The 15,084-nt window shown below is 37.4% G+C and overlaps 1 protein-coding gene across 1 annotated transcript; it reads left to right on the top strand.

The window, feature by feature from the left end:
- The first annotated feature begins 10,241 nt into the window (after positions 1-10,241).
- LOC129318543 (uncharacterized) lies at positions 10,242-14,156 on the top strand. The gene is made up of 5 exons (XM_054963382.1): positions 10,242-10,702; positions 11,858-11,943; positions 12,037-12,342; positions 12,484-12,567; positions 13,493-14,156. The coding sequence occupies exons 1-5, from the start codon at positions 10,304-10,306 to the stop codon at positions 13,950-13,952; spliced, it is 1,335 nt and encodes a 444-aa protein (XP_054819357.1). The 5' UTR covers positions 10,242-10,303; the 3' UTR covers positions 13,953-14,156.
- Positions 14,157-15,084: the final 928 nt, after the last annotated feature.

Here is a 15,084-nt window from a genome sequence, read left to right as displayed (position 1 = left end):
TTTGTGGATGATAAGACGTACTAAACTTCAGATCTGTGCCCATAGCCTTTTGCATAGCTTGCCATAAATTTGATGTAAATCGAGGATCACGGTCTGAAACAATATCCCTCGGTACCCCATGTAGTCGCACAATCTCCTTAATGTAGATCTCAGCATACCTATCAACCGTATAGGTGGTCTTGACCGGTAAGAAATGTGCTGACTTAGTCAAACGATCTACAATTACCCAGATAGAGTCAAAACTAGCCTGGGTCCTCGGCAAACCAGATACAAAATCCATTGAAATACTCTCCCATTTCCATTTAGGAATCTCCAAAGGCTGTAATAACCCCGATGGCTTTTGGTGCTCTATTTTGACCTTCTGACAGGTCAAACACTTACTAACATACTCTGTGACATCCTTTTTCATGCCTGGCCACCACCAATGACGCTGCATGTCATGATACATCTTAGTAGCACCGGGATGAAGGGTGTAGCTACTTCGATGTGCCTCATCCAACAATTTCTTTCGAATAGACTCATTGTTAGGAATACACACCCTATCCTTGAAAACCACATACCCATCATCACTAAACCAATAGTCCATTATCTCACCATTCTCGATGTCTTGACTTATTTTTAACAAAATCGGATCTTGAAGCTGAGCATCTCGTATCTCTTTCCAAAATTCATTAGAAATAACCATAGTATTAAGACCATTCAAAGAGAACTTAGTCATACCCAAAAAAATTTCAACCAAAGATTCCATCAATCTATGCTCCCGAACCATTAAATAGGCTACATGTAAGGTCTTGCGACTAAGAGCATCTGCTACCACATTTGCTTTCCCCGGATGATACTTAAATTCAAAATTATAATCTTTAAGAAACTCCATCCAACGTCTCTGTCTCATATTCAGCTCTTTTTGATCCACCAGGTACTTGAGACTTTTATGGTCGCTCATGACCCTGAACTCTGTTCCATAAAGATAATGACGCCAGATCTTTAACGCAAAGACCACCGCAGCCAACTCGAGATCATGTGTTGGATAATTCTCCTCATGCGGTCTAAGTTGTCTAGATGCATATGCCACTGCTCTCTCATCTTGCATTAGAACACAACCAAGACCCTTATGAGAGGCATCAGTATACACATCATAGGGCTTTTGAGGATCCGAAATCACCAATACTGGAGCTGTTGTTAACCTTTCTTTCAACTCAAGAAAAGCTGTCTCGCACTTATCATCCCAGATAAATGGCCTATCCTTCCTTGTGAGTCTAGTCAAAGGCATAGAAATCTGAGAGAAACCTTTGATAAAACGCCGGTAGTAACCTGCTAATCCCAGAAAACTACGGATCTCAGTTATCGATTTTGGTCTCTCCCATTGCATGACTGCTTCAACTTTATATGGATCAACTGCAATACCATTTGCCGACACGATATGTCCCAAGAACCTAACCTCTCTCATCCAAAACTCGCACTTACTGAGCTTGGCATATAGCTTATGATCTCGCAGAAACCTTAGGACAGTCCTCAAGTGTCTGGCATGCTGCTCCTCATCTTTAGAGTAGATCAGTATATCGTCAATAAAAACTACCACAAACTGATCCAAGAAAGGTCGAAAAATGCGGTTCATATAGTCCATGAAAACCGCAGGCGCATTAGTCAGCCCGAATGGCATAACCAAAAACTCATAATGACCATATCGAGTCCTGAAAGCAGTCTTTGCCACATCCTTCTCACTAACTCTTAGCTGATGGTACCCTGAACGTAAATCAATTTTAGAGAAAATCGTGGCACCAACCAACTGATCTAAGAGATCATCGATGCGAGGCAGTGGGTACTTGTTCTTCACCGTAACCTTATTCAACTGCCTGTAATCGATACACAATCTTAAACTACCATCCTTCTTCTTCACAAATAAGACAGGAGATCCCCAAGGAGAAACACTAGGTCTAATAAATCCCTTATCTAACAGCTCCTCAAGTTGCTTCTTCAACTCAGCTAACTCTGAAGGAGCCATTCTATAGGGAGCCTTTGAAATTGGCTGAGTCCCCGGTACCAAGTCAATTGAGAATTCAACCTCACGTTCTGGAGGTAATCCTGATACATCCTCAGAAAACACCTCTGGGAACTCCCTAACAACCTCAATTTCATCCACTATACCTGTCTCAGACCCTTGGGTAGCGAGCACTACCACGTAAGCCTCACATCCTTGCTCAATCAACCTTTCAACTTGTAAAGAAGAAAGAAAACAAGAATGACCAGGGTATTCTTTGATCACCTCCGGTACTTCTACCAAAGTCACTGTCTTAGTCACACAATCTAAGACAGCACCATAAGCTGTCAACCAATCCATACCAATAATTAAATCAATCCCTTGCATAGGTAATTTGATCATATTCACCCAAGTCGATCGCCCATTAAAAGTCATCTTAGTCCTACACACCACACTGGATCGACCAACTAAACCAGAAGTAGAGGAAACTTCTATATCATGGGGCAACTGGTCAACAGGCATAGCCATTCTATCTAAGCGCTCGGCAGAAATAAAAGAATGCGTCGCACCACAATCAAACAAAGCTTCTAAATCGAGGCCACAGATAGAAACCATACCAGTGATTAGATTCGATGACTTCCTAGCCTCCTCCTGAGATACTGTATACACTCTACCAGGAATCACGTTCCTCCGGTCCGAGCTCTCATGTAAATCAGGGCAGTCACGGATCAAATGGCCTAACTTTCCACACTTGTAACAAGCAAAGCAGCGACCAAAATGAACCCTACCACATCTATTGCAAGGTGACCTCGCTGTACTTAGAATTGGGGCTTGACTGGTCTGTGAAGAACGTGCTGGAGCATTCCCAGAGAAACGAGAACCCCCAGATCTCATATTACCACCCCGATTACCTTGAAATCTTGAACCCCTATTTAAATTTCGATTACCAGAAGCAGAAGAAGACCCGATTCTAAAGGAGCCACTAGAAGAAGAACCAGAGCTAAAACCCATTCTCTTGGATACACCACCAGTAGGAGCTAACCCAAAAGAAAATCGACCTCGTGTATCCCTACTCCGGCTACTCTCTGTGTCTCGGCCTCGACGAGCGGCAATCCTCAGACGATTGCACATCTCATCATATGTCGCCTCGCCTAACAAAGATAGCTGCTGGCGGTATTCTGGCCTCATCTTTTCTAATAACCTCTTTGCTTTCCACTTGCTATCATTAGAAGCCTTCAGATATGTTGAGAACTTAGACAGCTGATTGAATTTTCTTATAAAAGTCTCCTCGTCTAAGTCCCCCTGCTGAAATGCATGAAACTCTGCCTCTTTCTCATCTCTGAAAGCTGGCGGAAAGTGAAAATCATAAAATCTTTCTTTAAATTCATCCCAAGACATAGATCTTCCATCTGTGGGCTTAACAGAATCCCACCAATGCTTGGCTTCACCAACAAGCTGCATCGTAGCCAAGATAACCTTCTGCTCAGATGTACACCTCACAACAGTAAATAACTGCTCCATCCGATCCAACCACTCTTCAGCTTTCCCATCAAGCATACTACCATCATATGTAGTCGGATTAGAGCGAGAGAATTCCTTCCAAGGTTCAGATATGTCATCCTCTCGATTATTAACAACTGGTGCATGAGCTCCCATAGTACTAGAAGATCCCTGCCCAGCACTTAGGTCAACATGCTGATCTGGAACAGTATGACTTCTAAGATTTTGCTGTATATCCACCATAACTTCAAGCAGCCTAGCCATGACTGCATCTGTCCCCTGTGGTGGTGGTGGAGGTGGAGGCGGAGGTGGAGGCGGAGGAGGTAGAGGTGGTGGTCGTTCCTCATTCCTCGATCTACCCCTTCCCCTTCGAGCCATATTAGAACTGAAAGGTGTACGGCTACAAGCGTACGGACCTTTCTCCCCTCCTAAAGGAACAAGCCAGAGAAAGAAAAACCATATTAGTCCAGGTTAGTGGTAGAAGGGAAAGAGCATAAAAGTAATGTATTTAAGGTGCCAAGTAGGAAAAAGGAATCATAAACCTAAAACTGATACCAAATGTAACACTTGCCTTGAGTGTTATCCAAAAATCACATAATTCAAACAAACTAAGTGTGGTTAAGGAGTTGATCCTCTAACCAACTTAAGAAATAAATCATTTAAAACCTTAAAAATAATTATAGGTTCTACCTATAGCGCACGGAAGCAAGTTAGACGAAAATGGAATAAAAAGATGCTGTCATGACAGTAATTTATTGCTGTCATGACAGCCCTCCTGGGCCAACTTCCAGGAGGCGGTGTTCCGTCATTCGACCTCCGATTGAAGTGATTTTAAAGCTCACACGTCACATTCAAAGGGTACTATAAGTGTACCAAATTTCAAAAAGATCCAACGGTCGGATTAAAAATTAGACATGTTAAAAGATTGACTATTTTTGCTGTCATGACAGCTAAAAAGCTGTCATGACAGCACTTCCGGACCAACTTCCGGAGTGCACCATTTCATCATCTGACCTCCGATCGGAGTGATTCCAAAGCCCACATGTCACTTTTAAAGAATACTATTAGCATACTAAATTTTGAAAAGATCCAACGGACGGATTGAATTTTGTGCAGGTTACAAAATCAACACTGTAGCTGTCATGACAGCAATTTAATGCTGTCATGACAGCACCTCCAGACCAAATTCCGGAGTGCGTCGTTTCTCCGTCCGATATCCGATCGACGTGATTCCAAAGCCCACACGAAGCTTATAAAAGGTTTTACTTGTGACCCAAATTTTAGAGAAATCCAACGGTCGGATTAAGATTTGGACACCCGGATGCAAAAGTGCAGCTTTTTGGTAAAAACCATTTTCAAAATTGTCCAAATCCCATCCTAATGGTCACAAACCTGTGGAAACACTTTGGACACGTCAAATAAGATTAAAAACACTTGATAGAACATTCAAATGATGGAAAACCCCCATACATCAAAATTTGACCACCCGGGTGCCATTTCCCAAAATGGACCCTAAACCCCCAAAATGCACAAATCATACAAGAGTGGTCACAAATCAATCCAAATACCATGTATTTATATAAATACATATGCTAAACATTTTCACTTGGCTCAGAGCTCCTTGTGGGGCCCACGCACCCCTCTCTCTATCCAAGGTGTATGTTTGCCCATAGCACACCATTTGCAATGCAACCACTTTGCATTTGCTTATAAAATCACATATATATCAAAATAAAGATCTGCTTGTAATAGAAACTTGGTCTACTAAGTAAATCCATCAAAACCACACACCATAACCAAGTTTCCTAGCCACAAGTCTGCAAACAGACAAAAATTCATACACAAGCACACAATCCACACATATTCACACACACACACATAATCATATCCTACTGGCACCCTAATCTTAAATACATTACAATATATTTGCTCAAAAGAAAGGGGTTGCAGTTCTTTACAAATCACAAGCAAACCCCTAGCTTTGCTCTTTTCCCCGTCCACCACTGGATCCTTCGCCTGGACCTAGAATATTGAAAAGAAAGGGGTGAGACAACCACAGTCTCAGTAACAGTGAAATCTATATTGATTATTACAAAGTAAGCCATAATTAAATAAATGAATAATAAATTCAACATAGTATATAATTTAGCCATTTAAAATGCATGAATGCATGACCTAGGCCGGTATGGCCTTTCATGACCAACAGAATGCCCCCTGGCACTCTTTAACTCGCAGGTAAACCTTATACCTACTTGTACCTCCACAGGCACAAAACATAATCTAAGGCATGATCTAATCCACCGAACCGCCTATGCCCCTTCGACGTGAATCCTGAGCAGTCAAAGCTAACTCCCTCCCAGAGCCAGCCCGACTTACTCTCCATGTGAGGGCTACCTTGGCCTAGGCACTCAACCTCACACTTCATATGTCGGATTCCCTCCCCCACTGAGAGGTGTCGAACACTCAATACACTAACCACTTTAGTGCACTGAGCCCACAATACGTAAGACAACACTGAGTACTGACAGTGTGCCATAGAATATCAAAAATCCACACCTTCTCATTGGTGAACTCCCACCGAGATCATGCCTTTTACTCTTGTCTACCTTTCCTGAGTATTGACCATTCAACACTCTAAAGTAGTATAATATTTATAAATCTCATTTCCATAAAAACATTGTTATTAAACAATTAGAAAACATATTTGCACTATAATCAAAGTAGTACCCCATAACCCCTTATAAAGCACATTTAATCTTTTAAAACATGTAATGCATGATAACTAGTAATATTTATTCAAAAATAGCTAAAACAAAGTAATAAGAAATATAAATTCCCCTGTTACCTCAACCCTTTGGTACTAAAAGGGTTCCCCTTGTACAAAATAGGGCTCGGCTTGTTCCTTACTTCTCAATAAGTTCCACCAACAATTTTCTACAACATATAAGTGATCCACATCACTTATCATGACAAATAGTATTAATGAAGACTATAACTTATACCACACAACTTAGGTCAATGAGTCATAATCCACCCTAATGGTCCATATATTAAACCAACCATTCACATAGTATCACTTAACCACCAAAACCATTTATTAGCCATCACTAGGCTAATTTTCAATTTATATAATTTTTTATCAATTAAAAACCTTCACTTAGTGTCACCAACTTTCACCATTAGCCCTTATAATGAAAACCAAACCTTAATTTAAATCTTATTGGGCTCAAATAGCAAAATTATAACTAAATCAATAAGCTTAAACCATTGAAGAGCAAAAACCCAATTTCTCAGGATTTATTTTGTGCCCAAAACACCTCTTTTCATCCAATTATCCACTCAAAATATTAGATCACTATATAGAAACTCAAAACATGCTCCCTAGGATCCAAAGAAACAAAAGCTTACAAGAATAAAGCCTTTGGAATCAAAATCCAAAAATCTCCTCTTCTAAAAATTGAAGAAAATCAAGAGAAAGAGAAGAGGATTGAAGTAGGGAGTTTACCTATCGTGTAGCCGAGCTCGCAACGGTCGCAAAGACTCCTAGATCCGAGCCTAACTCCCTCTCTTTCTCCTTTCTTCTTCCTCTCTCTCTCTCTCTCTCTCTCACGTGTTTCCTTTCTTTCCTTGTTTTCTTTTCTGCGTTCTGGTCTGATTTTTCATCTTATAAAAGCTGATTTAAAAGTTTGGGGAAAATTACAAGAAATGGCCCAACATTTTTTATTATTGCACAAAAGCCCGGGTCAACTTTGGTAATTTTTCCCATAGTTAAAAATCAAATAAAACTAAACTTTTGCTTAGTAAAATTCAAACTCTGGACCTCTATCAAATTATTCTAAATTTTAATTTAATTATAGATATTTTATTTTATTTTTATTTATTTTTTTAAATAAATTTGAGTCTTAAAATTTTTAGGATGTTACAGTTTTCATCAATTTTTTGAGTTCTACATGTTTATGCAATTCTTTTGTTCAAAAAATTCATTTTTTAAATACCCATTATTTGGTTCATTTTCAGTCGTCACGCTCATCACTTTTGATTGCATGTAAAACGTGTATGGCCATGTAAGGAACATTCATATTAACCAAAAAGCATATTTATACGTTTATTTTGATAGTGAGAATCTTAAAGATAGACAGAGAAGATCGAAGCGTAAACACATTAAGAACATAAAAAAAAACTAAACTTAGAGATTTACGTGCATGGAGTTAAGCAAATCATTATCAGTTTTTTAAACATAGAAAACACAGCCCAGGAAAGATGAAAGCTATGATACCAATCAAAGAAACAGAGGAGGAAAAACATACCTTAAGTCGATAATTCACATGTACGTATACGGGAACAAAGTTACACCAGTCGAACTTCGTTCGGGTACACAACAAACGCACTCTGAGAGAAAAACCTTGTAAGGAGAAAAATGAGACCGATAATAAAAGACCGAGAGCGTTCTGTGTTTCTCTTCATGCAAAGAATCCAAATTCTGAACCTACTAAAAACCGCACCTAAAACCACCTCTTATGGGAACGTGCGGCAGTTTCTCCAACCGCCCAGGTTTCAAATTCAAAGGTTAGAGAATATTACATTCTAAGGCCCTGATTAAATCACATTTTGAACCCAAACATTTTTCATAATTCTCATACGAGCCCCATTCCCAATTTGGGCTTTTATATGGACCTGATCCATCAAAGGTGGATAACCCAACACCCCATTTTGAAGGACTATGAACTTGAGGTGAGGATTTTATTTAATCTCTTTTTTAAAAGTGAGATTAAACCTTTTTATACAACACAATGATATTGCCCCTTTGTATAGATTTAGAGCAACCAAGTGATTAAATATTCATTACATCTTAATATTCCAACACCCCCTTCAAGTTGACACCTCTTTAACTTTTGGTGCTCAACTTGCTAACACAACATAACACCAAGGAGGGACAACCCGTTGAAATATTAACAGCAACTCATTGATCAACTTGCCTAATACAAACCATCTTCTACTTATAGGATGAAAACAATTGTTTCCTGCAATTTTCAGAAGCTTTAAGCTTTATCAGCTTGCCTTTCAAAGGCAATATTATATTCTATTGTATTCCTTTCCCTTCAAGTCTTCAGCTTTATTTTCTTTCATTCCTTCTTTTCATGCTTGGTCAAAGAATCCAGTTACCAATCATAAACGCAAGACATGACTTCATCAACCTTACTGATTTTAACTCCCATACCATTAACCTCAACTTCCTTCATGTCAGACCACTGTAATTGATGAGGAGTTTGACTTTATGGAATTATGCAGGATCTCATACCAGATGTTAACAAAGAGAAGGAATAGAACATAAATTGTAAACATAACAGCTACAGCCATCTTAGATATCCTATCCACTGATAGTAAATATTGAAAAGTGATTGGATGGCATTGGCATAAGAAATGGTTGCTCGTAGAGAAGGAGAAGAAAACATTTCTGGAGTCGGACAAAGGAGTGAGCAGGAATGTGAATGCTCTGTTTCAAGAACGAGAAGCCAAAGGGTAGAGCAAGATTGTGAATGCTCTGTTTCAAGAACGAGAAGCTAAAGGGTTGAGCAAGATGGTGAATGCTCTGTTTCAAGAACAAGAATCCAAAGGGTTGAACAAGAAGGTGAATGCTCCGATACCATGTTGAGAAAACGATGAAAAAAGCCTTTCACTGATAAACTGTAATGATGATTAGAAACAATACAACATTCCTTCAATTGAAGGATTACAAATCAATCAGCATATTTAGATGAAGATCAAACCTCATTTTAGAGATGAAAACCTTAGTTAACCTCCTTCTTAAAGATGAGGTTAAACCTCTTACACAATACAATGATATTGCCCCTTTATATATATTTAGAGCAATTAACTAAGCGATTAAACACTACTCACATCTTAATATTCCAATAGTCTTTCTATCCAAAAAGAACCTGACCAAACAATGTAGTTTGGACAAGAAGTGGTGAATTTAAAAGGAAAAATAACAATTAAGAGCCTTGTTAATTAATGATTTCAATTGTATACTTTTGGTTATTGAAATTTCCTTGAAAAATCACAGCAGAACCCATCCAATGGAATATTTGGTTTTTTCTAGTTTATTTATAATTTGAAGCTAATTATATACAATTTTCGCAGTTCTATATATAATTTATGGAATTAGTTTAAATTTTTATCACAAATAAATTATTAAAATTAAAATTGTGTAGAACTAGTTGTGAATTTTTAGATAAACTACATGTAAAAATTAAATAACCACCAGAAAATGAGATTTTCTTCTTGTGATTTTTTAATGAAATTTTAATAATTTAAGATATGTAATTGAAATTATTCCTTCTGTTAAAAACATTTTTTAAAGACTTAAATATTAAAAAATATAAGATATTTTAAATTTTTAAGGATATAATCATTATCTCTTTTTTAAAAATACTCTCATTGAATAAATTATTTTATATTTATTTTAAGATAAAATATTTTATTAAATAAAAATAAATATAAAAAGATAAAATTAATTTAAAAATAAATAATTAATTTATTAAAATAAAATTTAATTAAAAATATATTATATTTTTGAATGAAGGAAGAAACTGCTTAATTAACAAACTCCTTAATTGTCATTTGTCCCATTTAAAAAAAAAAAAAAACGAGACCAGCTGAACCGGTTCCAGCTTTATTCCGGACCGGACCTAACACTTACGGTTTTCTCGGGCGTGGCGTTTCGGTTCTGTCATCATAGCTAAAGGCCTAAAGCACACTCCGCTTTAGCTGGCTCTCACGAGGATACTCAGAGAGAGAGAGAGAGGAGTCATTGTCTTGAGGGTGATGATGATGGGCAGCTACAACAGAGACAGAGAAGAGGCTCTCACATTCATCACCAACCCATCATCTTCTTCTCCAATTACAGTCTCTGACCAGCTCGAGTGCTACCTTACCGACCCCACTTCCCTCATCGGAAGTGCTTCCGGAAGTTTCCAGAGCGACAGTCTTCTCGGCGCCGGCGAACTTGGCAGCACCAACGTCGACCTAGAGTTCGGATTCTCCCGACCAGATTTCCGGCAGAGCCCGCTTCCCGGGACCGTCGACTTCTATCAACGCCATGTCTTTCTTTGTTACAAGAACCCGCGGTTTTGGCCTCCGAGAATTGAGGCTTCCGAGTTTGATCGCCTGCCTAGGCTGCTTCATGCCGCCGTCATGGCCAGGAAGAGCGATATGAAGAAGGAGGTAGTGCTACATTCTAGTTTATTTAATTTCATTCCTGAAATGCTTCGAGTATTGTTGTTGGTCTTTCATTCTTCTGTACTTCTGAGTTGGTTTTGAAGTGATTTGCTGTAATGGATATTAGATTCTGTTTCATAGTGCCTCAGAGCGTTTTCTTACGATCAATGTGTGAGTTACTTTGACAATGTACGCAAGTTCCACGATTGATCGTGAAAGCAGTTGATTTTCTTGGACTGATATCTTGTTTTGTTCTCTGTTAGCAAATTCGCTAAGAAGGATCTGGCTTTGAATTTGATTTAGGGTTTATTCGAGGAGAACTTATCAAGGCAAGGACTTTTTATTTCCATGATCATATTAGAAATTGATACTAACATATATAGGTTGAAAACATTAGATTTTACCGCTATTATTCTGTCTTGCTGTTCAGCTTGCTCTCTCTGTCAAGTCAATCTTATTTGGTTATATCATGGAGTTCACGCATCGCATTTGATTTTGTACACTAGTCTACCCTTGCTAACGTAAGTAGTGGTGGATAAGCGGCAACATCTATCGTTAGTAAATTTGGTTCTGGGTCCGTTACTCTAGGATGGATTGATTGTCAGTTGTAACATTGTAAAATCTGAATTTTTCTGGGTGAGACAAATATATCTGTGCGGTGTAGCATTTCTGTTCTGTTATGCAATGAAAAACTATGATATGATGCTGTATAGAAAGCCCATGGCATAATTCCAAGTAATTTTTTTTTTTCGCCTGACATATTCCAATTAATTGAAAAGAAGGAATCTTCTTTTTGGCATCTCTATTTCTGTTTTCAGCTAATAACTTAAAGAATAATCTCAGCTTTGGGTTCAAACAATCCTGACTTAAATGTTTCTTTTAGGTCTATGGTTTTGCGCACAAATGAAATAAGTGATATGCTCAGATCAAGCAAGAGGAGTTACCTCTTACATTACAGTTTTACCTGGAGTTTCTGCTGTCTTGAAAAATGAATGAATAACTTGTGACACCTTTCAAGTCTGTCAAATAATCAACTGCATAATTTTTTAATATCCTGGAAGCTGTTATTCTCTTTTCTTTTTTTTTTTTTTTTAATTTTATCTTACCCATTTATCATTATGCTGGTTGTGTCTGATTGTTTTCAACTTATCCTTTTGGCAGACCTGTTTAACAATATGCGAGGGACATGATGGGACTGAAACATCAAATGGAGATGTATTAATCTTTCCAGACATGGTCAGATACAGGTCAGTACAAGCTCAGTTTTTCAATTTCAGATTCTCTGAATATTCTTAATTTGCCCTGATCCATAGTCAACAACAGTTTTTGTGAAATTGCAGGAGATTGACTCATTTTGATGTTGAAACATTTGTTGAAGAAGTGCTTGTAAAGGATGGAGAATGGCTTCCTGGAACTCCTGAAGCCTTAAGAGGTTCACACATTTTTGTGTGTTCACATGGATCCCGTGATCGTAGATGCGGTGTTTGTGGACCTGTCTTGGTAAGTAAATTCAGGGAAGAGATTGAGTTACATGGTCTTCAAGGGAAAGTGTTTGTTAGCCCATGCTCACACATTGGGGGGCATAAGTACGCAGGAAATGTCATTATATTTGGGTCAAACATCAATGGAGAAGTCATGGGGCACTGGTAAGGAGGGTTTCCTGGTCGTTGACTTCCTTTTGGTGACTGAATCTTCCGTTTTCTTGTTTTTGGAATTACCATTTTTAACCTAGTTTGTTTTATACCAAATATTGAGTTATTATTTTTCTTTTCAATTTATATACATAGGTATGGGTTTGTTACTCCCGATGACGTGTCTGTTTTACTTCAGCAGCATATTATAAAGGGGGAGATTTGGGACTTGCTGTGGAGGTAAATATATTATAATGCTTCTTTTGATAATTTCATTTTAACAGTTCCGCTTCTGCCCAAGTTGTAATTGTACCTTTATGAGAGAATTGTCAACCTGCTGTATGCTGGGTTCTTACGGTTTAGAAGATCCATTCTTTGTGATTTTTGTAAAATTAGGCTAAGCAAGGTGATGATCCTAGCTGAAATTAAAGCCATACTCCTACTGTGTGTTGTAATTTTATAGATCCAAGTCTCTAGATGTTCAGAAAAGCATGGGAAGGTTAACTGGAAAGTGTATTGACCTACATATGCTTCTAAGTAAATGGTGGCGCTATAAATTCTTTGACCAGCATATATCCCCCCCCCCCCTTTCATAGCCAGATCGTGTTGTGAAGTATAAAGTGTGTTCTCCCAATCAATGGCCTAAAAAGAAGTCCCACGTGGAACTTCTAATGTGAAGATTTGTTCCTTCATCAATAGTACTACTCTTGTCCTATTTATAGGGCAGAGAGAGAAGAAAAAAATTGATTTTATTTATAAGGCACTTTTCAATTCTCAATGCCCCTCTTTACATTTTTGTCCTCATTAAACACTTTGAATAAAAATACCAGTAATGAGACTTGAGAACATTTATTAGAGGTGAAAGTGAAAATTTGTTAAATTTTAAGATAAAGTTGATGAGGTTTAAGGTTTTCTTTGATTCTAGTGAAACATGTTGAAAGTAAGTTATAAATAGGACTAGAGAGGGAGTATTGCTTTCTCCTTATTGTGATATTCTAAAATGTTTGTTTCACCATGACTCATCAAGGACACCTCCTGCTGCCTCCTCTTCTTGAGGAGGGAGAAATTTTTGATATTTCAGATTTATACACTCCTCTTTTGAAAACTACCCAATTATGAGCGATTCTGACTTATTATTTGATGCAACTTTGTATGTTGCCATCAGGGGTCAGATGGGTATACCAGAAGATATGCAGAAGAAAAACCAAGAACAGAGGCTTCGGCTGAAGGGCATGAGAAATATAGATGAAAGCCACAAAACGTCGATTCTGATACAAAATTCTAAGAGAAGCTCCTCTCTTTGTAGATCTCAAGACAATTCTGTGAGCTGCTGCCCGGAAAACAAGAACTTCTCCTGCTGCCAGGACGATGTGTTTGAGGAAAAGATTAGTAATTCTGATGCCATGGAGACAGAAGCAAAACTATCAGCTGACAATAATAGCAGCAGCATCAATAGACTGGTTTCTCAAATAAATAGTGGCAAGGGAGTGTCGCGGCGGAAACTCCGTTCCATGCCGATGTGGCTTGATAGCTGGGAGAAAGAAGATACCTATGCTGCTCTTGCTGTTGTCTGTGCTGCTGTGTCTGTAGCAATTGCCTATAGCTGCTACAAACAGTTGAAATAGGGACGAAGAGATATTGGTTTGCTGTGTTATTTAGCATAGTGGTTCAGGTAACTTCTATTGTCTCTCTGCATTGTAGTCTAATGCTAGTGCAGTGCATGTGTATATGAGTTATTCTCTGAATGATCAGTTTTTTTTTTTTTTTTTTGTGGAAAATGTGAATGATCAAAGATAAAAACATTAATATTGGGTGGAATTGATTTGTGATATCTATCATTTTTAGTTTCAAAGTTTCCAGCTTTGGTGTTCCTCACAATCTGGTTATTAATTCTAGAATTTGCATGTTGGCAACATATTTCCGTAACTGTAAAACTATTAAGGATCCTTGCATTAATGCCGATATGTTTTTTGCTAGAATCGTGTAGGCTGGACCAATTGTTTAGAAATAAACACGTTTGAAGTAAGTTGGACTAAAAAATGTTTGAGGTGATATGCCTATGCCATTAGCCTAGAAGCATGAAAATCTTACCCATGCCAATAAATTTTGTTAAATAAATTTTATAATTTTATTTTTTAAATAAAAAAAGTTTTAAAAAGATCTTTCATTTTAGGTAATCTTAGATGATTAAAGAAAGAGAGGGGATACTAAGGAGGGGTGAATGATAGGGGAAATGATAATTAGGGACTCTGTAAGAATATTATGACAATTACAAAAAATAAATTTTTAAAATTTTAAAAACAGATCAAGGTCTTTACTTATAATTAAAAAAATGAATACTTAGTTGAAAAATTTACTAACTATATTCGGAATTATTTGTAATATTAATTGAGAATTTATGAAAGTTATTTGAGAATTTTAATTTTTTGTTGTCAATATGTAAATTATTTATAACATTAGTTAAAAATTTATGAAAGTTAGTGGTGAATTGCAAGCCAAATTACTTGTAATTTTTTGCTTTTAATATATAGATAAATTACTTTAAAAAATTATTGAATATACTTGAAATTATTTGTAATGTTAGTTGAGAGTTTGCAAAAATAAGTTGTGAATTGCAAGTTAATTAAGACAGTTACTTGTGATTTTTTGTTTTCACTTGGGAAATCAACAAAGATAGTTAGAAGTCTTTATAATGTTAGGTGGGAATTCACTGGAGTGTGTTGTGAATCTTAAACTAATTAATAAAAGATAATTCAT

The sequence above is a fragment of the Prosopis cineraria genome, unplaced genomic scaffold, assembly GCF_029017545.1.
Source record: "Prosopis cineraria cultivar Desert tree isolate PC_DT_omini unplaced genomic scaffold, ASM2901754v1 PC8, whole genome shotgun sequence".
Classification (NCBI taxonomy): Eukaryota; Viridiplantae; Streptophyta; class Magnoliopsida; order Fabales; family Fabaceae; genus Prosopis; species Prosopis cineraria.
Note: the sequence above shows the minus strand (reverse complement) of the source record. Positions and strands in the feature narration are given on the sequence as shown.